Here is a 21418-nt window from a genome sequence, read left to right on the forward strand (position 1 = left end):
GAAAAAAAATCTATTTTCCCTTTTACACTCCTTTTTTATTTTGACAAATCTTCAACTCCCCTTTATCAAACCAATTATTTTCATTGCCATTTTTCCATCACTATACACATAATTATCATGCTGTAATAAAAATCCAGCACAGCACACCCATTTTAATTTTAGTAAAGTAATTAACACGATACACAAAGCAGACCCCTATCCCTATGCCTGTCATTGAATTCAACGAATTCAAGGGCCACATACTCCAACCGAATATAATTAACTAATGGCTCCAAAAAATACCCACTTTTCTCCTTCTCAAAACAACTCCAAAAAAAAAACTCCAAATATCATTTTGAAAATAATCAAGTTGAATAAATACAACTAGCGGTTGTTCTTCTAAATTCATTCATAATCTAATTTAGATTCATTCATTCGGTTACTATTTCTGTTCCTTCCAACGTTTCTCTTTCTTCTCTCTTCTTTCTCCCTAGAGAGAGAAAGAAAAATGGAAGGTTCAGTTCTGTGGCAAGGTTCGGTTCTCGCTGGAATACTCTTCTGGCTTCTTTCTTCTTCGTATCTCAATCTCACTCTCAAGCTTCGATCTTTCCTTCAACCTTTCGTTACTCACTATGTTCAAACCGGAACCCCAATTCTCCTCCAGATCCAGGTAATTAACAGGAACAATTCCCGAAATTTATTACCTTTTTTTCAATGTTTTTGTTGTGAATGCTGATTTTTATTTGAATTTTCGGTGATGCAGAGTTACAGAGCTGGATTCTTTGACGTTCTTTTTTCTGGGTTGTCTTGTGTTGTTTCTGTACCGTTTTACACCGCTTTTCTCCCTTTGTTATTCTGGGTGTGTTTCTTTTCTGTTGTTTATGATATGGTTGAAGTTTTTTTGTTTGAGAAAATGTAAATTTATTTAAATTTGGCTTTTTTTTAGAGTGGTCATGGTCAATTGGCTAGACAGATGACGTTGTTGATGGCGTTTTGTGATTATATAGGGAACTGTATAAAGGTATGTAAATGTGTGTTTGTGTTTATGTTTATTGAAATCGAAATTTGATTCAGTTTAATGCTTTGTTTAGTTATATGTTGTGTTTGATGTTTGTGGACTCAAGGTGTTTGTTGTTTTGTCAAACTGTGTAGGATGTGGTTTCAGCGCCGAGACCTGCTTCTCCTCCTGTGAGGAGAGTAACTTCTACAAAAGATGAGGAGGAGAATGCTTTAGAATATGGCCTTCCTTCTTCTCACACACTCAACACTGTTTGCTTATCAGGGTAATTTGCTATTCCTTTTGTTATTTGATTGAAAAGGGTCGATGAGCTTAAGACTAGGCATTTTGTTTTTTTAGAATTTAGAGTTCTGGGAGTTTTGAGTCATGTCCTTAAGGCTGCTTGCTTGTGGTGGGTTAGCTGTTGAGATGTTAGTTATGTGCTCTGACCAAAGAATTGAGTAGGTGACATGCATGCCTTACAGTTCAAGTCACATGGTTTAGCTTCATCTTTCTTATCTTTTTTCTGGGCCAACTAAGTGGAATAGAAAATAACTTAATAAGTGAAAACATGGTTATGCATTAGCAATCATATATGACCATTTTTCTTCTATTGTCAGCGTAAATTGCTTAGAAGCGTGTAGTTTATTGAAGTCAGATTGTCTAATGTGAAATGTGAAATATGAAACACTTGCTTTTGATTCTCTATGTTTGTCAATAATGAATGTTTTTCCTTGGAATGGATGTTTATCAGCTACCTTTTGCACTATGTCCTGACTCATGCTCAAATTCAAGGTGCCTATGTTAATTATTTTGGAGTATCCCTTGCTTGCTTGTTCGTGGCACTCGTCGGATTGGGTAGGATTTTTTATTACTTTTAATCTATTAGTGGGTTCCAACTTTTGGTCTATCGCATGGCAGAACAATGAAAATCGTTTGCTATCTTTTGCAGGAAGAATTTATCTCGGTATGCACAGTTTGATTGATGTTGTTGCCGGCCTTTTCATTGGACTCGGAATCCTTGGACTTTGGCTTACAGTTCATGAGTACATAGACAGTTTTGTTGTCTCGGGACAAAATGGTATTCTTCTAATTGATTAATTTAATACATGCTAGTGGCTCGTGCTCATATTGTAGAATGTAAAAATTGAATTGGATTATATTTGTAACTACATTCTCAAGTGTTTCAATTTTATTTTTCTTAATCATCTTTTCATACAAAATCACTTTCTGAAAGTTTTTTCTTCCTTTAAACTTGACAAGTTTTTCTTCTTTGTATTCTAGCTTATCTTAATCTGTCTTTTTGTAGTTACAACTTTTTGGGCTGCTTTGAGCTTCCTCTTGCTTTTTGCATATCCTACTCCTGAATTTCCAACTCCAAGTTTTGAGTTTCACACTGCTTTCAATGGTGTTGCATTGGGAATTGTAAGTAGTTTCTCATCCTTTGATGTCATCTAAATGTATTCCATCTGTCTTCTTTTATTACAAATGAATATACTCTTGTTTATATAATCAATAAATCTCTTCTTCGTATAGGGTTAGATACATGATATGAGTGAAAACAAAATTTTAAAATGTAGCACTTTAGTGGAATCGTAGACAAAAAGAAGGCATCTGGGACTATTTTAATGAATTATAGTTGACTAGCTATAGACTACTTTGAGTATTATCTGCTACAGCCTCCAAGATCAGACTTTAAATTCTAAATGTTTCTGGTGCTTGGGCTGTACCTGACTAGTTCTGAACAGTCAACTTTGAGGTGAATTGTTGAATGTAGAAACATGCAGTGCAACTGTAGAGTGAACACGTTAATGTATGACGACAAACTAGATGACATTAAAGATCCATATTGTACTCGAGCATGCGTTTACAGCTTGATATGCTCGAGGAAAAACGTTAGGTTAAATAATGGCGCAATATTGTTGCTGTAGCATAGTGGATTTTGATGGATCCGCTATGCAAACCACAACTCTATTCTAGTTTTTCGATTAGGGCAATAGAGGCTGCTGATCAAGTTTCTGCCAGCTGATCAAAAAATTATTACCGCAGAATTAGCGTGTGTTTCAAATATGACCTACTTTTATAAGAAAAAAACTGAAGAGTCGGTAAGTTTTACTCATGTATCTTCGTAACACATAAACATATCAATATGTAATCTATGCAGGGTGCCTTTATTTATATAACAAATGACTTATTTGGTGTTTCTATTTTCCACAATGTGCTACTGATAACACGTAGACAAGCTATGTTTGAAATGTAACTAAACACGGTCCATATAGTTGTAAGTTTGTAATGCAGTAATTTTGAAATAGTGATTAGAAATAGAACCAAATACTCCTTAGGAATTGTTTTGGGAGTCCTCTAATGTGAACCAAACAATTCTAAGGCGGAGCATATGGAATAATCTAGTACTTTGAGAAGGCCATTTGGAAAGGGACAGGAATGTAAATGCTTTCTCTCTTGAGCATATGGAATATCACTTGGCATAATCCAGTCCCTTGGCATATCACTTGTAGCTTTACTTATCATAGTGTTAAGAAGTGGATCTATTTTGGTTCAATAATTTACCTCTTGAATCAGTCTCTGGTTGTTTGTCGATTCACAGCTGTAAGCCCGTCAAGTCACCACCAAAAATAGCTTTTATGTTTCGTCAATCACTGGCATCCTGAATAGTATATCTCTTATGTAGACCATTTAGATTTTGTAGAAATCAAAGTTGAAAAATAAAATCGAGAAATAATAAATTAAGACTAGTATCTTATCCTGAATAGTAGTAGTATCTTATGCGGTTTGAGACAGATCAAACTTTCCCGGTTTTAGTCTTTCCTCGCTAGTCAAGTCACTAGTTTTTTATTCTTCTCCATCATTACAGTCCTATTTCCACTGCAAAAGGAATTGGATCCCTTTTTTTTTTCTGAGAGAGATAGACATATTTTGTTTGTGTATGTAGGATTTAACAAATTTGTTTGATCAGAGATCCTGTGTCTATCTCTCTTCAATTGATCCCAACTCCAAATCTTTTTCTTTTTTTATGCTTTATTAATGTGATACAGAGACACTTATTTTAAACATTCAATTTTTTATATTTCCTTAGCATTTTGAAACTCGTTCTGCATATGTATTAATTCAAGTGCTCGTACTCTTTAGGTGTCTGGGGTACAGCAAACATACACTCAATTTCATCATGCTGGGGTTCCGCGGTTATTCTCTGAACTGACGATACCCGTATTCATAGGAAGAATGCTCTTGGGAATACCTACAATTCTAATTGTAAAATTCTGCAGCAAAACTCTTGCAAAATGGACTATCCCTGTGGTAGCAAACACATTGGGCATCCCAATAAAGTCAACCACCTATATTCCCACATTGAATGGAGCTAAGACAGGAGAAAAATCAAAGGCTTTTGATGTTGATACTGGAATTAGATTTGTACAATATGCAGGCCTTGCATGGTCCGTGGTCGACTTAGTGCCATCCATTTTTGCGTACATGAACCTCTGACTTTCAGATTTTGTTATTATATTAAAATTTTGTACAGCAGGGTCATTATAATGTATCATACAAGAACAATAGATCATCGCAATCCAATGAAATTTCATCTTGGTGAGAATTCAATGAAGGTGTTTATAACATAATCCATCTACTGACATTTCTTCAATCTTCACCCAAACGAAATAAGGCCTTTGATTGAATCAATCCTTCTCTGATCTAATGTTTAAATTTAAATTTGCATACACTTATAATATTATTCTTCACCCAAGGAAATTTTCGATTCAACTAGGGTAGAAACTAAACATTGATAAAGAGCAAACATAAGGTAATCAACTTTTCTCACAAGCATTGTTGAAAACTAAATATGACAACACTTCCGGGTGATAACCATACGTTGACTCTTAAAAAGCACTTGCTAAAAGGCTTAAAAGGTAATTATTTTTTAAAATGCATGTATTCATTCAATGCATCAAAAATTGAAATATTATTTAATTTTTAAATTTTATTTTCCTTATTTGAAATCTTTAAAGAGTGTTCCAGAATATTCGTTAGCCTAACCCATAAAAACATACTCCCTCCGTCCCAAAATATAAGAGAAAAAAATGCATTTTTCTTGTCCCAAAATATAAGAGAAGAAATCATCTTTCATTTCTTTCAAGGTAAAATTAAATGCAAATTGCATTTAACTTACATTCTCTCTCATCATTTCTATAACCAACAACCAATTAGAATGTTTTTTACATTTTTCAAAACACTTTATTTCAAGAAAACCATAAATTAAATGATTGTGTTTTTACTTTTCTTAATAAACGTGATTTTGTTTTTTTCTCTTATAATTTGGGACGGAGGGAGTACCAACATTGACTCAGACTTGTTGAAGAAAACAAATTTTAATTGTCTTTAATTGTTTTCTATGCCAAATAAAGTTAAATTTTTTATAGCAACATGATTTAAACGCTGTTTAAAAGAGACAAAATTCCATCTTGATTGAGATAACCACTAACCTAGAGGTCAAGCATCATACATCAGCAAATGATAGTCAACAATGAAAGATAAAGAATCAAATGCAGCGAAAAAATTATGACTAACTTCAGATAAACTACTAATAATTAAATAGAACACACTACTGCCATGAAACTTTTACTAAAAATTGAGATAAAATATCAAAAACATCCACGTGATAAAAAATTCCAGTCGTAGGACCTAGAGCCTGGAAAGGGAGGAGGATATAGAACATAATATTAAAAAAAAAAAAAATACATGAAAATAACAAAAATATCCACATTTTGCTGGATTAATACATCCTTGTAGAGTCATAATCTTGACAACTTCTCCAAATAAGGTGCCAGCAAATTCTTCAGTGTAACAAATTGGTGGAATATTACCTGCCTATTTTACATCAAAGCAGCCTTTGGACAACCGAAATATCAATGGATATAAATGCCTACGGCAATCTCACCAATGAGGATACACAACTACCTGATATCAGACTGAAAATAGAGTAACCATGATATGCCGGTATGAGATTTAGCAGCGGCTACACTACAGGAAGTAATCAGGCGTTCTTCTAGTGACATCAGGTTCTCCTCTCCTTGGAGCAGGTTCAAACTGAAAGTAGTTCAAATTTTTGTACAGACAATCCAAGGTATGAAACTAAACAATATGTGGAAATTATGTTGAATAACAGAGAAACAGACCTGGATAAATGTGTGGCCCTTGCAATCATCAACCTCCAATATGGAAGCCATGTTCCCACATCGGTAACAGTAGTTAGGAGCACTGAAAATGGTAACCACCTTTTGTTCCTGTTTCAACAAAACAATGCACGTGTCTGAAATTTTACCCCTACACTATAGAGAGCAAATGAAAGAGATGATCATTCCATGAGAAGGACAATTACATGAGCCCAGTTAAATCCATCCATAACAAGCTGGTGAGCTCTAGCAATCAATTTAAGGCTGTTTGTGTGATTGAATTGTTCAGATATATCCTGAAAGAATGCGAATTGGAATTGAAGTTATATTTAAAACAGACCATAATAGATCGATCTCCCTGTGCTTCAGAAAAAAATAATATTAATAATAATCATGTGCAGAGTTGAGAGATTAAAGCCATGTTTACCTGGCCAAAGGTGTATCCAGCACCACGAGGAGAAATTCCCCAACCACATCTGTCATCTGGGTCAGACCATAGTAGATCACACATGGGCCCTTCATGAGGAACCTCTTGTACACGGTCAAAGTTCCTTATGTTATCAAGGGTCTCAATCGAAGGTGACAGTCCACCATGCAAACAAAATATTTCTGATTCAACCTGGAAAGGGGCATATTACATTAGAAACCAGTGATCAAAAGTTTGCATCAAAACTAAAAAATTTCTAATTAATTTATGCCAATTTGATTAAAGTTGTTTAATCAATTTAACATCACAAAGCTTGATCAAGACAGTTACTTTCAATTGAGCTAGTCACAACAGACACTCTTTCAGACAGGGACAAAGACCTTAATGATAGATTTGTCAGAGAATCTGCATATCTATAAGTATAATAGAATCCATGTTTAAGCAAACTACATGTGTTTGTTAAAACTAACCACTTCATATCTTCAGTCTGTCATCGGTTCATTCCAATCTAGAAAGTTGAAATACTTTTTCTTTATATGGAACAAAAAGAAATTGAGGCTAGTTTTATCATTTATAAAATAGACACAGCTCAGACAAGTCATGAGACATGGTATATGGAGCAATATTGGCATTCTGCCGGTATTAACTTATATGTACAAAATAATGTGTCGATGGAAAAGCAGAACTTGCACTTAAGAGTAGAGTACACATGAATTTTTTTAACAGCTTAGACAAAAAGATAAATGTTGACAATTAATATTGTGAACAGAAAATACAATTCATTCAAAAAAATCACTCCATCTTCCAAATTTTCAATTTACATCATAACCTATATGTACAAGCAACCACTTCAAATCACTGACAAAAATACATCCATAGAGGGAGCAAAAAGTACTAACCAATGCAGTCAACGGGAAAAAATCGAAGAGGTCTGTAAAGATCTTCCAGACATTAGCACTCCCATACCTGCAAAAAAAACAACTAGGTTCATGAATATGAAAAAGAAGAGCAAGAAATTAGATGATTTAAATGCAAGAAACCACCCCCAATAAGGTAATATTTATATGATAAACTAAACAACGAACTCATTAAGCTACATAACATAGCACACCAAATCAGCAGTGTAATTCAGATGCTTATTTGGAAAACTATGACATTATATGCCTACAAATATTACTCTAGCCATAAGCATTTCATGTTTTGATCCATAGGACCTCCATAGGAAGGTGTTCAAAACTTACTTTCTTAGGCACTCATCGTAAAACCCATATACTTGAGTAATCTGCATAAAATAAAAGCAATAAAGAAACAATGAGTTCAGCAAATTAAAAAAAACAAAAAAAAACATACAAGTCTTCAAATCAAAGCCAGTGATGTTTAGCTATGTACAAAACAACTAAAAAGCATCCAAGAATAGCTAAATTTGAAGTCACTCAAGATTAAAGAGTTACTACGTAAGTTTATAAATAAATTCCATAAAAGACTCCAGGAGACAAGCAACTTATAAATTATAGTGAAGAGGGAAAATATGAACCTGACGGCTTTCATGGTTTCCTCTAAGAATGGTAATCCGCTGAGGATACCGCACTTTGAGTGCCACGAGAAGCTGAATAAAACAACTAATTAGCAAGTCTGATAATATAACACATTTAATCAAGGGAAAATCAAGAAATAGATAAATTAACAAACATAAATAGCAATGTAGCTTCATCATCAATCCACATCCAGCCTCGAAAGGCACCAGAAGTGATCTAAATCAATCATCATATAACTACTAAGTCAATGCCCAGAGAAATAGGCCAACCCTTTGGATGAATCTTTCTGAAAAATGGAAAAGAATTTACTACACTGGTGATTGATATTTAGTAAATAATTTTTCCAAACCTCAAAACACCGGTTTTGAAACGGCTCTCAGATATTTGACTAATATATATCCATTGCAGGTTTGAGATTTTAACATAATATGAGTTGTTTAAAACCATTTCTCATGGTCCACCATAATGCCCAGAAGTCAAAAAGTTAATGCAGACAAACATGAAAATATGATTGTAAGATAATGTACATATCTAAACGATTTCAATGCATGTGTTATCCAAATTTCATTTTTGAAATCTTAACACGTTGAAAATCCTATTGGACATTCTAAACCTATTATGGTATTCCCTCACTTAAAGGTGCCAGTGTTAAAATAATTTCAAGGCAGTTATCTGCCCTTTGGTTACAGTTCCTTTAAATACACCTCCAGAGAGGTTTGACGCAGAGAGAGTAAAGAACAAATTTGCTAAAAATAACTGTCGGAAAGCGTAAGTAAAAGAAAAAAATCAGACAAGTTAATCCTGGTTGAACTTACAGTAACAGTCTCAACTGAATAATAACCTCGGTCCACATAATCGCCCATAAACAAGTAGTTGGTATCTGGACACTGTAAACAAAACGCACACTTGGATTTAATATCTAAATGATCGATAAATATATCATTGAAAAAATTGCAAAAAATAATCTTATCATGTTATAATTTGCAAAATTGCAAACCGAATATTGGGGTCATAGTGAGGTCAATTAGATAGTTCCTGTATTACTCCTTTATACCTCGGAGGCACTTTAAGCCACAAGCTTTTACTTTGACGGGTCTCAATTAGTTAGCTACGATAATACATTCCCCAACTGTAACAGAAGATTGAATACAAAAAGAAATTCACAGTCAGAAATTATACCTTTCCTCCAATTCGAAATAGTTCAGCAAGATCATGAAACTGCCCATGAATATCGCCGCAAATTGTCACGGGGCTTTTCACAGGCTGTAGTACAGGAGATACCAAAAGAAAAAACAATTAATGTTTTCTTTCTCTAAGCTGAGAAAATAAGCAATTAAAAGGTCCATTGAAATGCTGTAATGTAATTGGTATTGGCAAGCGGATATATTGAACAAGGTCCCAAGCCATTTAACCATTTAAGATTGAAGGAAATATGTCCTTTCAAAAATTAGTCCTTAAAAGCAGCGACAGTATGTCCAATAAACCCAATATAGAGAAAAATAAAAACAATAAAGATAAAGTTTAAATCAACTAATTTCAGGTTAAATGAAGGAATACTTTTCATGCAAAGCGAGCTGTTACATAGTAGTGATGCAAGTGAGATCAATATCTCCAGAAACAGAAAAAGGTCTTGTTGAAAAATAAGGCAGGAAAAAAGGGCTCTACCTGGACATTACTTTCATCCATTAAAATTTCCTTGGCCTTCTCACATAATTCTTTAACCTAAAGTTAGAGCAGAAAAAATATCATTAGTAATTTTTTACGTATTTGTTTTCCCAGGGTGATAATAATGTTGCAAGAAATAAATGAAGTTGGACATAATTCCCTAATTAGAGACATAACTTTTCAAAACAAACAATACAAAGAATCAATTTAAAATGATACTTGTAAAAACAAAATTAATACAAAACGATACTCTTTTTAAGGTTAATAAATACTGAAAGGGAAAAATATTCCCTGAGATACATTATTTAGGTAGCAATTACACCCCAGATATTGTTCCCATCTCATATCTCAAAAGTAAACAAAATTCACTACAAGATCTTTTGCACGGAAAGATAAACCAAGCAAAACTTGATAGAACCAAGAATGTATTAAGAACCAACACATTTCCATTTTAATCTGATCAACCTTCCATACGTCCAACTAATCCACGTTAAGCTTCAACTTAAAAGTAAGAACAACTATATCTTCAGGTGTCAAACCTCCGAATACGTTAAATACTATCATTATCATATCAACGAGATAATCTCCTTCTAACAAAACCCAATAATAACATAAAGATACCAAAATGCAAAAATTTCAAAGCAGAAAACCAATTTCCAGCAAAATTGAAGGTCTATAACAAAAACACAATCGAATCTCATTCTCCGCATAACGAAATCAACCACAGTTGCACAGAAATTTCACATAACAAACTCCCACCGAATGCAATAAAGGACCAAAAACTGAAACCTATAACAAATCCAGCCTAAATTGAACACACGGTAGCGTAATTGTTGAAAAATGAGCAGATCGCAAGAATCTATACAAATTGAACAAAACCTGTTGTTCGGAAAGTGGCTTGCACTGCATGAGCTGAGAGATCTGCTCGTTGAGATCGTGCGTGGATTCGGCTAGATTCGAATTGGCACCCATTGTAATGGTGAATCGGAAGAAAAGATTTAAATTAGGGAAGTTTTAACAAACCCTAGGAGGAGGAGTTTTTTCAGCGTCCTCGCTCTCGCTCGCAGTGAGGAGTGTGGACGGAAGAGGAAGAACTATCAAATGAAGATGGCGCGTGAAATAGGAACCGAAGCACGGTCCCCAATAATCGCTCTTTCTTTTCTTTTCTCACTTTCTTTATTCATTTTTAGTACTACTAATAAATTTTGAATGGATTTTTTTTTTCTTAACTAAGGAAAAAAATAAGCATATTTGAAAATCCAAAATTTTATCATAAATAAGTAAAGCCTAGTTATGAATTTTCTTAGAGATTCATTCAATTCTAAGGATATTTTATTGATTTGGTTTTACTAAAAGAAGTTTATTAACCATTTCTATCTTGTGAAAATTTCCAAATTTTAGTGTGATGGTTCATTTTAGTCTTGAGAACTTTTTTGTTTGTTTTGTTTTAAGAAAAATAAAGTATTATTTAATCATTGAAAAAATAAAATGAAACAATTTAGTTTTTTATACACTTTGTTTAATTAATAAAAATCGAGAAAACAAATTAGTTAGACAAATGAGCCCTCCATTTCTTGTTAATTAACCACAAAAATGCAAATTAATTAAAGTATTCAAAAACAACATCTTCCTCCTAGGCAATATATTATAGTGTCAATATATTATAGCGTATTTATATGAGATAATTATAAATTTTATAATTGAAATTTTTTATTTTCAATTTTTTTTGTTTGGAAAGAGTTAAAAATATTCTTGTTAAATTTTTGGAGTCATTTTACAAAATTTAAAATTTTTGGACCAGTTTCAAAATTTTAAAAATAAAAATTAATTCATAATTTTTGAAAATTTAAAATATTGAAAAGTTAATAGGGATCAATTTGCAAATTTGTGAAATTTTTTAGGGTAAACTAAAATTTTGGAAAATATAAGAACAAAAATAATAAGTTCTTATTTTTTAACTCTTTGGATGAATCTATGTCGTTATGATCCCACGCAACATAAGCTCTTCTTCTTTTTGAGTCATTTTATTATATTTTGCTACACTTTTTACATTTTTTTTTATTTAATGGACAATCAGATTTTGTGTGCCTCGAGCATTAGTGATAAAAAAAGACCAATAACAACATCATCTTAGATATTACAATCAAATAGAGATGTCAACTTGCCTCCGTTAGCAGGGATTTTTGTGGGGATTCCCCGTATAGGACCCCAAAGACAGGAAAATTTTCACCCGCGGGGACGGGGATGGGGAACAAAGTCTGCCCGAGGACACTTCGGGGACAGAGGTGGCGTAAATATCCCCGCCCCGTGGAGTCCCCGCCCCGCTTTAAATAACATAATGTCCTTAATTTATATATAGTTTTAAATTATTATGTAGGTTATTTGTCATTTCATATAATTAATTTTATACACAATTTTAAAATATATATGTATCGTTAGTAAAAGAGAGAGATCTAAATGATTATTTCAATTTTATTTTAGTTTGAAATTTTGGTGGTCATGAAACTTAATATTATAGATTAAATATTGTTAAAACAATATTTATCATAAAAGAATAATTTGTAAATTTTTTGTGGTTAGTTTTTGAAGCTTTTACTATTAATTTGGTTTAAAATAATAAATAAAAAAGTCATGTTTATGGATCTCCACATGAACCTTAGGGATCCGTGGGGACCCGTGGGGATCTGTGGGGACAGGGATGGGGGACAAAATTCCCCCGTAGCGGGGACTCGAAGCGGGGATGGGGAATAGATTCGAGGGCGGGGATTGTGATGGGAATGTATCCCTCGTCCCCGCCCCGCCCCATTGACATCCCTACAATCAAACTTTTCAATAAACATTTTTATTTTCTCTTTGTGACCTCCATATATTAAGAATGAGTCTTTAGTCATTCTCCAACACTTAAGAATATTCTTGACATTAACCTAATGAGCATCATTGGGATCATACTAGTACCTACTTGTTGCACTTATAATATAAGAGACATCTAGTCGATTACATAACATGGCGCACACGATATATCTTATTGTAGATGCATATGGGATTTTATTCATGCGATCACTTTGTTCCATAGTTGGAGGAATTATGTTTTTGATAGACAAAAGTCATGTTGCATTGGTATGAAATATTTCTTCGAATCATGCATATTAAAGTGTTTCAACACGTTATTTATATATGTGCATCGTAACAGAGATGGAAGAGCCCACCCTTGTCGGTGCCCCATTTCTAAAGTTCTAAATACGAACCTTGATTGTTGGAATCTCAGATCGGGAACGAACATTGAAAGGCTCACACCCACTGAGGACTTGAAAAAGGTCCAAATAGGCCTCATGGCTAACCAAGTGACAAAGATAGGTATTTCACTTACCGAGAAAGAAGAACAAAAGCAAGTCGACCAACTCATTAAAAATGTCAACTTGTTCGTTTGGGCCTCATCTAATATGTCTAGGATAAACATTAAGGTTGTGAGTCATCACCTCGTCATCCACCCCTTTGCCAAACCAGTAACGCGGAGGAAAGAGAAAGTTAGAGAGGATAAGAGGGATGTTATTGACGAGGAAGTAGTCAAGCTATTCGATGATGGATTCATTATAGAAACAAAATACCCCACCTAGCTAGCCAACATAGTATTGGTAAGTAAAACAAACAACATATGACGCATGTGTGTGAAATTCACTAACCTGAACGCCGCCAGTCCTAAGGACATGTATCCACTTTTGAACATTGATCGTTGTATCGATAGATCTTCAGGTCATCACACGTTCAACATTATATATGTGTGTTCGAGGTATAACTAGATCCAGATTGATCCCCCTAGACACCCCCAAAACAACTTTTATTTCAAATCATGACAACTACTATTATTATAATGTCATGCCCTTCGGCCTTAAGAACGTTTAAGCCACATGCCACCGACTTATGGACGGTGTGTTCTCCCATCAAATATGGCGTCAATGTTGACGGCATGATAAGAAAACTGTCAAATGGAGTTGCCATGTTAAAGACTTTGAGGATGTCCTGCAGTCTGTCAAAAAATATGATATGTGCCTATATCCCGCCAAGTGCTTTTTCAGAGTTAAGGGTAAAAAGTCATTGGGTTCTTGCTTGCGAAAGAGGCATAAAGGTCAATCTAGATAAATGTCTGCCAGTCAACTCCATGAGAAGCCCCACCAACGTTAAGGAAATGCAGCAGCTTTCAGGTCGCCTCGTCGCCCTATCCCACTTCCTGTTATTTCCAGGCGACGAGGCATTCCTTTTATTTGTCGCCCTGATGAAGAAATACATATTCAAATGCAATTCCAAGTTCAAAGAGGCTTTCTCGATATTGAAAGCTTTTCACGCATCGCCTATCATCTTCACTCGTTCGAGGGAGGAGTCATCACTACTCCTCTATCTCTTAGTTGCAGATCAGGTGATGAGCTCAATCCTTGTCAGGATACATACAAGGTAGAAAGGCCCATGTATTTTATAAGCAAAGTGTTCAAAGGCGCCAAAACACATTATCAAAAGATTTAAAATCTAGCATTAGTTATCGTTACTATTTGATTCGACAGGTCTAACTGAATCCAGATTTGGAAAGAATGATGGTATCTTAGGTGGTGGAACTCTCCAAATATGAAATCCACTATGTCCCGAGGGGAAGCATCAACTCCCAAGCTCTGGCATATTTCGTAGTATGATTCAACTCTCATGTAAATGAGGAGACACCACTAGAGTGGGCACTATCATCAGATGGTGCCTCAAACATGAAAGGAAGCGATGCTAGGATAGTTCTAGAAGAACCTAGTGATATACTAATCGAGCAAGCATTGAAGTTTGAGTTCATCGTCAATGATAATCAAGCAGAGTATAAGACCCTTACTATTGGCATGGTTCTCACCTTAGAGATGGGAGCCTCCAGAATGAAAGCCAAAATAGACTCCCAATTAGTCGCTAACCAAATCTATGGATAGGGCTAAACAAAAGAACCCTAGTTGATAAATATCTACAAAAGGTACGAAGTTTATCCTCTTGTTTTACTTCCTTTGAAATAAAACATGTTCCCCGCAAATAGAACTTCATAGCAAACCTTTTGTCCAAGCTTTCCACCTCGAAGAAATCAAAGATTAATAGAACACTAATCCAAGAGACTCTTGTCTCCCCCAATAATGCATTACCTGTAGGCTGACAAACTTCCAATATACTGGGGGGAAACAAGGAGAATTCGAAAGTAGGCTGCTAAGTACATTATTTTCTCCGGAAAGCTTTATAAAATAGGGAGAGATTCTCTCATGCTACGAAGCCTAAGAGATCATGAAACCACCCTATAGAAGTACAAAAATGAGCATACAGTACTCACATTAGTGAAAAATTCCTCGCCCACAAGTTGTTAAGGGCGGGATATTATTGGCCTACTTTGATAAAAGATAGCATCGCCTTAATTAAAAAGTATGATTAGTGTTAGAGACATGCTAACCTTCACCACACCCCAACTAAACTTCTTCAGTTAATGACAATACCCTGACCTTTCTACCAGTGGGGTGACATTTTAGGTCCATCTCTCCTAGCGTCAGGTCAACTTAAATTCCTGATAATGGGAGTGGATTACTTCACAAAATGGATAAAGGCTGAAGTTGTTGGCAAAATTACAGCAACAATATTTCGTTGTTTCACTGGCAGAAAAATATGTACAGGTTTGGGCTTCTCTGAGCAATTGTATCTAACAACAGACGCAGTTCGCAAGCGCTATGGTTACAGATTTTTGCCGAGATCTAAGGGTGCAAACAAAGTTCATATCCGTAGTACGCCCTCGGGAAAATCGGCAAGCTAAATAGAGAAAAGGTAATCTCTAATGGACTTAATAAGAAGCTTAATAATGCCAAAGGCTTATGGGCAGAACTACTCTATAAGAGATTGTGATCATACCACACCATCCTACACCTCACCACCAATGAAACTCCATTTGCCATGATATGTGTGGCGAATGCCATGCTACCTATTGAGATTGACATGCCCTTGTGGTGACGATCCCAATTTGATCAAGAGGTAAAAAGAAGGTCAGATTAGAATGTGCGACACACTTGATCGATGAATTGAGAGAATTCGACATGTCCGAGAATTTGCTACCAAGCGTAAATCTGCTAGAAAATATAACTCCAAAGTCAGACCAATGGAGATGCAAGAAGACAGTTTGGTCTTAAAGCAGGTTGTCCTGTCCACACAGTAGGGAGAACCATGACCCAACTGGGAGGGGCCATATCACATATTCTAGAAGCTCCCACACGGAGCGTAGAAGTTGCTTAAGTTGGAGGGACAACTCCTACCTAAAACATGAAACACTCCAAATCTTAAGTATTATTAGAATTAGACTATTATAATTTCTTAGCAGACATAATAATTTACAATTTTAAGAATATTTATGATCAATAATGATATCTTTCAATATTTAATATGCAGGACTTCATGTCAAAGATCCTTGTTGTCTCCTAAGATAATATTTTGTATGATGGATATCATGTCGAAGATCCTTGCCGCCTCCTAAGGCAATATTTTGTATGCCAAACTTCATGTCGAAGAGCCTTGGCACCTCTTAAGCAAATACTTTGTATGTTGGACTTCATGTTAAAGATACTTGCCGTCTCTTAAGGCAATATTTTGTATGTTGGACTTCATGTCGAAGATTCTTGCCACCTCTTAAGGCAATATTTTGTATGCCGAACTTCACAGCGAAGATCCTTGCTGCCTCTTAAGGCAATATTTTGTATGTTGGACTTCATAATGGAGATTCACGCGCGCCCCTTAGGGCAATATGAATAAGTTATCCAACTTCTCGCCTAGGGGGCTTAGAGTTACCTCGGGCAGGACCAAGACATATAAGTCTCGCCCAAGAGGCGTGACTGATGTCTCCTCCTAGAGACTTAGTCTTAAGTCTCGTCTTAGGGCTTGATAAAAGTCCCGCCTAAGAGGGTCAATGTCGCGCTTGGGAGACTTACTATCTCATCAGTAAAGTTTCATACAACTTCGTCTGAGGGACTAAGATTCCTATACTATCCAACTCCTTGCCTGAGGAACTTAGAGTTTCCTCGAGCGGGACCAAGACATATAAATCTCGTCCAAGAGGTGCAATTGAAGTCTTGCCTAAGAGAATTAGTCTTAAGTCTTGTCCGAGGACTTGATAGAAGTCTCGCCTAAAAGGGTCAATGTCTCGTCTGAGGGACTTACTGTCTCATTAATCAAGCTTCACATAACTTTGCATGAGGGACTAAGATCCCCAGGCTATCCAACTTCTATCCTGACAGACATAGTTTAAGACATATGAATCTCCTTTTAATAATTATGTCATTCGCCTTTAATAATAAAAGTTTGTTAAATAAATTCTTTGAAATCATGATAACTCTCTCTAAACTAATTTTTACACTAGAATTAGACTCTAGCTTAAAAATATTCTTTTAATTTTTTTTTATTTCTTTATTTTGGGCTTTGCCCTCTTTTTATAAAAAAAATATTTCAGTCACATTTAATTTATTTTCTAAGACCTTTAGAATACCTTTAATTAAAAAAAACAATTTCTATTTCTCTAAAATCCAACTAACCATTATAATTTTAGGCATCATAAAATGACAAGTGAAATGGAGCGGAATGAGATAAAGTGTAAAGGAGTGGACGAAATCAAAATACATTTTATTATTTGGAAATTTTAAGAGAAAAAAAATATAATGGTAAATAATAGAATGAAATTGAGTACATACCAATTCATTCCTCCATGCTCCATCAATTTTTAAATTATTCATGAAATATCATTTTATTTCATTCTGACTCCATCTATCCGAACAAAGTTTCATTTCCATTTGTCCAAACAAAATCTTAGTGCTATATTTTCTGCTACATTTTGCTGATGGATTTTCTTGCAGTTATAATCTCGTCGTCATCACCACAATCAAAGAAGTAATAATTTCGGCCGTGGAAGTGGAAGGTTCTGCCCAATTCTCCAGCGGTTAGTTTTCATATAAACTGCAAATTTCGATACCAAATTATTTCTAGACCCTTCATATTTATAACTTCCCAATCCAAAAAGTGTCATTTTTTACTAACCCTTATTCACTATATTTATTCTCTGGACGACTATGCACTTGTTGAACTGTTTTTTACTTCATAATATTGCATGTATTGAAGTTAATCGATAACCCAAACGCCAAAAGTTTCCACCTTTTGGTTCTGTTAAAATGAAACTAACCTTAACCAATCACACCTTCTCAACAATCTTGAACTCTTCTTTTATCAATCTGAGAAGACCCTTTTGTTCTGCATCAGTATTTTCATCATCTGCACCCATTTCTGTTAAACCCCAAGTTCCAATCTTTCTGAGGCCACCCATTTACTCAACGAAATTGAGTGACCTCAAAAAATGGCATAACTGGGCAAAAACTGTTGCTTCTTCAATTGGGTCAGCTTTTGTGCAATCAGATAATGGACCAGACTCAGAGATTTTGTGCAGGGAACTCAAGTGGTTCATTGAGGACGTTGTCGAGGATAAACACTCGCTTTTTTCCGAAATGGGCGATGGTAATGAGAGAGTGAAAATGAGGGCTGATATAGAGGAGTTATATTGTTTGTGGAAGCAAAGGATTGAAGAGAGGAGGCCTTTTCAGTATGTAGTGGGTTGTGAGCATTGGAAGGACTTGGTTTTGAGTGTTCAAGAAGGGGTTTTGATTCCTAGACCCGAGACCGAACTTATTGTTGATTTGGTTTCTGATGTTGTGTCGAAGAACGAGGATTTGAAAAGAGGGGTTTGGGCTGATTTCGGGACGGGAAGTGGCGCGCTTGCTATTGGCATTGGTAGGGTTTTGGGAAATGGCGGAAAGGTTATTGCATCCGATTTAAGTCCGGTCGCTGTTGCTGTTGCTGCTTACAATGTTCAGAGGTACTGCTTGGAGGTTAGAAATCCAAGCCTTTTCGACCTCCATGTTTTGATTGATGATTCACATTTTCAGGACAAAATTTCTAATTCGTAAAATCAGTGTTGATTTTCATATAATTGCCTTTCATCGTTTCTCACCATGTTACTGCTTTCGGTTCCACTTATGTTAGTCATGATTTACAGGACAAAATTGAAGTAAGGGAAGGATCTTGGTTGGAACCATTGAAGGATATGGAAGGAAAGCTTGCAGGTCTTGTAAGCAACCCACCTTATATACCTAGTAAAGATATCTCTGGTCTACAAGCTGAAGTCGGTAAACATGAACCTAGAGTTGCATTAGATGGAGGCATTGACGGCATGGACGCTCTTCTCCATCTTTGTGACGGGGCCGATTTAATGTTGAAACCCGGCGGATTCTTTGGCTTTGAGGTACAACCCTTGTTTTTTCAGAAAGTTCTATCGAATTTCTGAGTTTCTGTTTGGCGCTTACTCACTAATAGGCGCTTACAGCACAATTTTGCCTTTAGAATACAAACATTGTCATTAATTTATGGTCTCATTGAAGTATGGGACCACAATATGTGAACTGTTTGATGGTTCTGAAGCTACATAACCATGCAAGTTATTTCATGTTTCTTAAATTAAGCTATAATGTTTATTATATGTTGCTTCTGATTGTTTCTTTCCTAACTTGTCACTACAGACAAATGGTGAGAAGCAGTGCAGGGAACTAGTTGATTACATGAAAAGTAACAGAAGTGCAAGCTTATGCAATTTGGAAATAATTGCTGATTTTGCTGGTATTCAAAGATTTGTAATTGGATTCCATCGATAAGCAATTTGAATTACAAAATACATTTTTCTAAACCGATGTATTTTCCGCCGACAATTGCAGAGATTAATTCTTTAAAGTAGTTGAGATCAATCACTTGTATCATATCATGTTGTCTATGACCTTGAGACCTATTTTAAATTTTTAATGAGTTATTTGTGAAATAAATATAAATAAAAAGTTATATGAAAAGTTGATGTATCTAATCTTGATTTTTAATAGGATATATTAATTTTTAACATTTTTTGTTCACACTTTAATTCAAAATGAAATTTGTTGGACCTTTCAAATCTTGTTTGGAATTGTATGGTTCACTAAAATTAAGTAAAGAACTAAACAACTCATTTGTGGAGTCATTACATGAAAATTGTTATTTTTATAAGAATAAGGTTGTAACTTGTAAGCATTGAGTAAGTAAAATCAACTACCTTTAATGTATGATAATGTGCTAATTGAGCTAGATGAATATATGTTAATGGTTATAGTTGAATTTTTGTCAGTAACATTTTTTTTTTAATAATTTCTCGTAATATATATTTTAAAATAAATTATTGATATTTATAAATGTATTTTTCACCTCGGCGAGAGGCGTGTCCTCGGAGAATCTAAACTGAAGTGGCGGTTTCGCAACATTGAAGTAAACAAAAGCAAGGTGAGGATATGTTTGTGTCATCTCTGATTTGTGGTGTGTGATATTGAAGAAATGGTTTGAAGACCCTATTAATAGAAGATTTGGAACAATTTAGTCCTAAATTTTTTTATCATGTGTCAGGGTATTTTTCGAATATACACTTCTGAATTCTCCTTTTATTTTTTTACCGAAAACAGAGGATTTTTGATATGCATACGGGAAAGATTGCTACTAGCCACAACTTAAGAACAAGTGGAACTCTTCCAAGTAATATTGAAACTTTACTCTTCACTTCAGGTACAAAGAACAAGGAGACTAGTGAAGTCATTTCATTCAGAAGGGGAAATAAGTATGAAAGGTCAAACAAAGGAGATATAATGACTATAACAATGAGTGATGATCCGAATGATGTGTTATAGGAAGTCACCTTGTTCAAGAACCAAAACACCACATTGATGCTAAAGAAAGTACAAAAACTATAACTTTAAAAATTCACAAAGAGACATCACTTGTCAGATCACCAAAGGAAACATACGTGTCATCAAACATCTTTGGAGGCAGTATATAAAACAAGTCATTTCTACAAGAAATACCACCACCCTATTACCTTAGAAGTTAATATAGTTCAAGGTACATCACCAATTTCGTAAATATATAGATATTCGTAAGAAGTTGCACATCAACATTATGTTATCTTGGCGTGTAAGGGCGTTATGTTATCTTGGCGTGTGTATTAAATTTATGCCTTTGTTAATATTTAACAAACTTGACATAGGAGGTGCAAGACAAACAACCATTACTTTGCATGATTGATAGAAATATATGTTAGTTACCCTCAAGGTAGGATAGACAAGTTTGTCTTCCCTTCTCACTTTATAATCCTGGATTTCATGGCTGATGAAGAAAATCTCATTTTTTTAGGGAGAACATTCTTTTAGCTTTGACTGATGTAGAAAAGTGGGAAACCACTATGAGGGACAATGGTCAGCAAGTTACTTTTAATATTTTGATTGTATTAAAATATCTAAACAAAGAAATTGACAACTTCTCATTAATAAAAGTTGAGACTCTTTGGTGCATAAGAAATTATGCAAGATTACAGTCACTTGAAAGAAAGGAGTTAGCCATATTTAATTATAAGGAACTAGAAGAAGATGAATTGTTGGACTTGAGAGTGTGAATTATGTTGTTTGATAAAACTCGGTTTTGAATAATGTTGGCAAGTTAAATAAGAGTTTAAAAACATTTAAAAAGTTTAAGCAACAGAAAA

At 34.8% G+C, this 21418-nt stretch overlaps 3 protein-coding genes across 3 annotated transcripts; 2 read left to right on the forward strand and 1 right to left on the reverse strand.

Moving 5' to 3' along the window:
- The first annotated feature begins 281 nt into the window (after positions 1–281).
- Positions 282–4591, forward strand: LOC131610875 (lipid phosphate phosphatase delta). Its single transcript, XM_058882929.1, has 8 exons — positions 282–649; positions 743–838; positions 926–1000; positions 1132–1262; positions 1731–1834; positions 1929–2057; positions 2286–2401; positions 4124–4591. The coding sequence occupies exons 1-8, from the start codon at positions 488–490 to the stop codon at positions 4475–4477; spliced, it is 1167 nt and encodes a 388-aa protein (XP_058738912.1). The 5' UTR covers positions 282–487; the 3' UTR covers positions 4478–4591.
- A 1004-nt stretch (positions 4592–5595) lies between these two features.
- Positions 5596–10946, reverse strand: LOC131610876 (serine/threonine-protein phosphatase PP2A catalytic subunit). Its single transcript, XM_058882931.1, has 11 exons — positions 10669–10946; positions 9790–9846; positions 9304–9387; positions 8940–9011; positions 8124–8195; positions 7831–7871; positions 7489–7555; positions 6590–6781; positions 6369–6458; positions 6166–6273; positions 5596–6076 (listed from the first exon to the last, which is right to left on the reverse strand). The coding sequence occupies exons 1-11, from the start codon at positions 10759–10761 to the stop codon at positions 6011–6013; spliced, it is 942 nt and encodes a 313-aa protein (XP_058738914.1). The 5' UTR covers positions 10762–10946; the 3' UTR covers positions 5596–6010.
- Positions 10947–17542: 6596 nt separating this feature from the next.
- LOC131613011 (uncharacterized) lies at positions 17543–19695 on the forward strand. The gene is made up of 3 exons (XM_058884743.1): positions 17543–18701; positions 18869–19114; positions 19389–19695. Exons 1-3 carry the CDS (start codon positions 17991–17993, stop codon positions 19518–19520), a joined length of 1089 nt encoding a protein of 362 aa, XP_058740726.1. The 5' UTR covers positions 17543–17990; the 3' UTR covers positions 19521–19695.
- The last annotated feature ends 1723 nt before the right edge of the window (positions 19696–21418 follow it).

The sequence above is a fragment of the Vicia villosa genome, linkage group LG6 (genome assembly GCF_029867415.1).
Source record: "Vicia villosa cultivar HV-30 ecotype Madison, WI linkage group LG6, Vvil1.0, whole genome shotgun sequence".
NCBI classification, from domain to species: Eukaryota; Viridiplantae; Streptophyta; class Magnoliopsida; order Fabales; family Fabaceae; genus Vicia; species Vicia villosa.

What these genes read in the sequence shown, in the direction of transcription:
- LOC131610875 (XM_058882929.1), top strand. Translation starts at nt 488, where the DNA reads ATGGAAGGTTCAGTTCTGTGGCAAGGTTCGGTTCTCGCTGGAATACTC. An exon ending in TTCTCCCTTTGTTATTCTGG is followed by an intron (nt 839 to 925) that starts GTGTGTTTCTTT and finishes GCTTTTTTTTAG; the next exon opens with AGTGGTCATGGTCAATTGGC. An exon ending in CGTGGCACTCGTCGGATTGG is followed by an intron (nt 1,835 to 1,928) that starts GTAGGATTTTTT and finishes TATCTTTTGCAG; the next exon opens with GAAGAATTTATCTCGGTATG.
- LOC131610876 (XM_058882931.1), bottom strand. Translation starts at nt 10,761, where the DNA reads ATGGGTGCCAATTCGAATCTAGCCGAATCCACGCACGATCTCAACGAG. An exon ending in TACGATGAGTGCCTAAGAAA is followed by an intron (nt 7,556 to 7,830) that starts GTAAGTTTTGAA and finishes TTTTTTTTGCAG; the next exon opens with GTATGGGAGTGCTAATGTCT. An exon ending in CTGGATACACCTTTGGCCAG is followed by an intron (nt 6,459 to 6,589) that starts GTAAACATGGCT and finishes GCATTCTTTCAG; the next exon opens with GATATATCTGAACAATTCAA.
- LOC131613011 (XM_058884743.1), top strand. Translation starts at nt 17,991, where the DNA reads ATGAAACTAACCTTAACCAATCACACCTTCTCAACAATCTTGAACTCT. An exon ending in TTCAGAGGTACTGCTTGGAG is followed by an intron (nt 18,702 to 18,868) that starts GTTAGAAATCCA and finishes CATGATTTACAG; the next exon opens with GACAAAATTGAAGTAAGGGA. An exon ending in GCGGATTCTTTGGCTTTGAG is followed by an intron (nt 19,115 to 19,388) that starts GTACAACCCTTG and finishes TTGTCACTACAG; the next exon opens with ACAAATGGTGAGAAGCAGTG.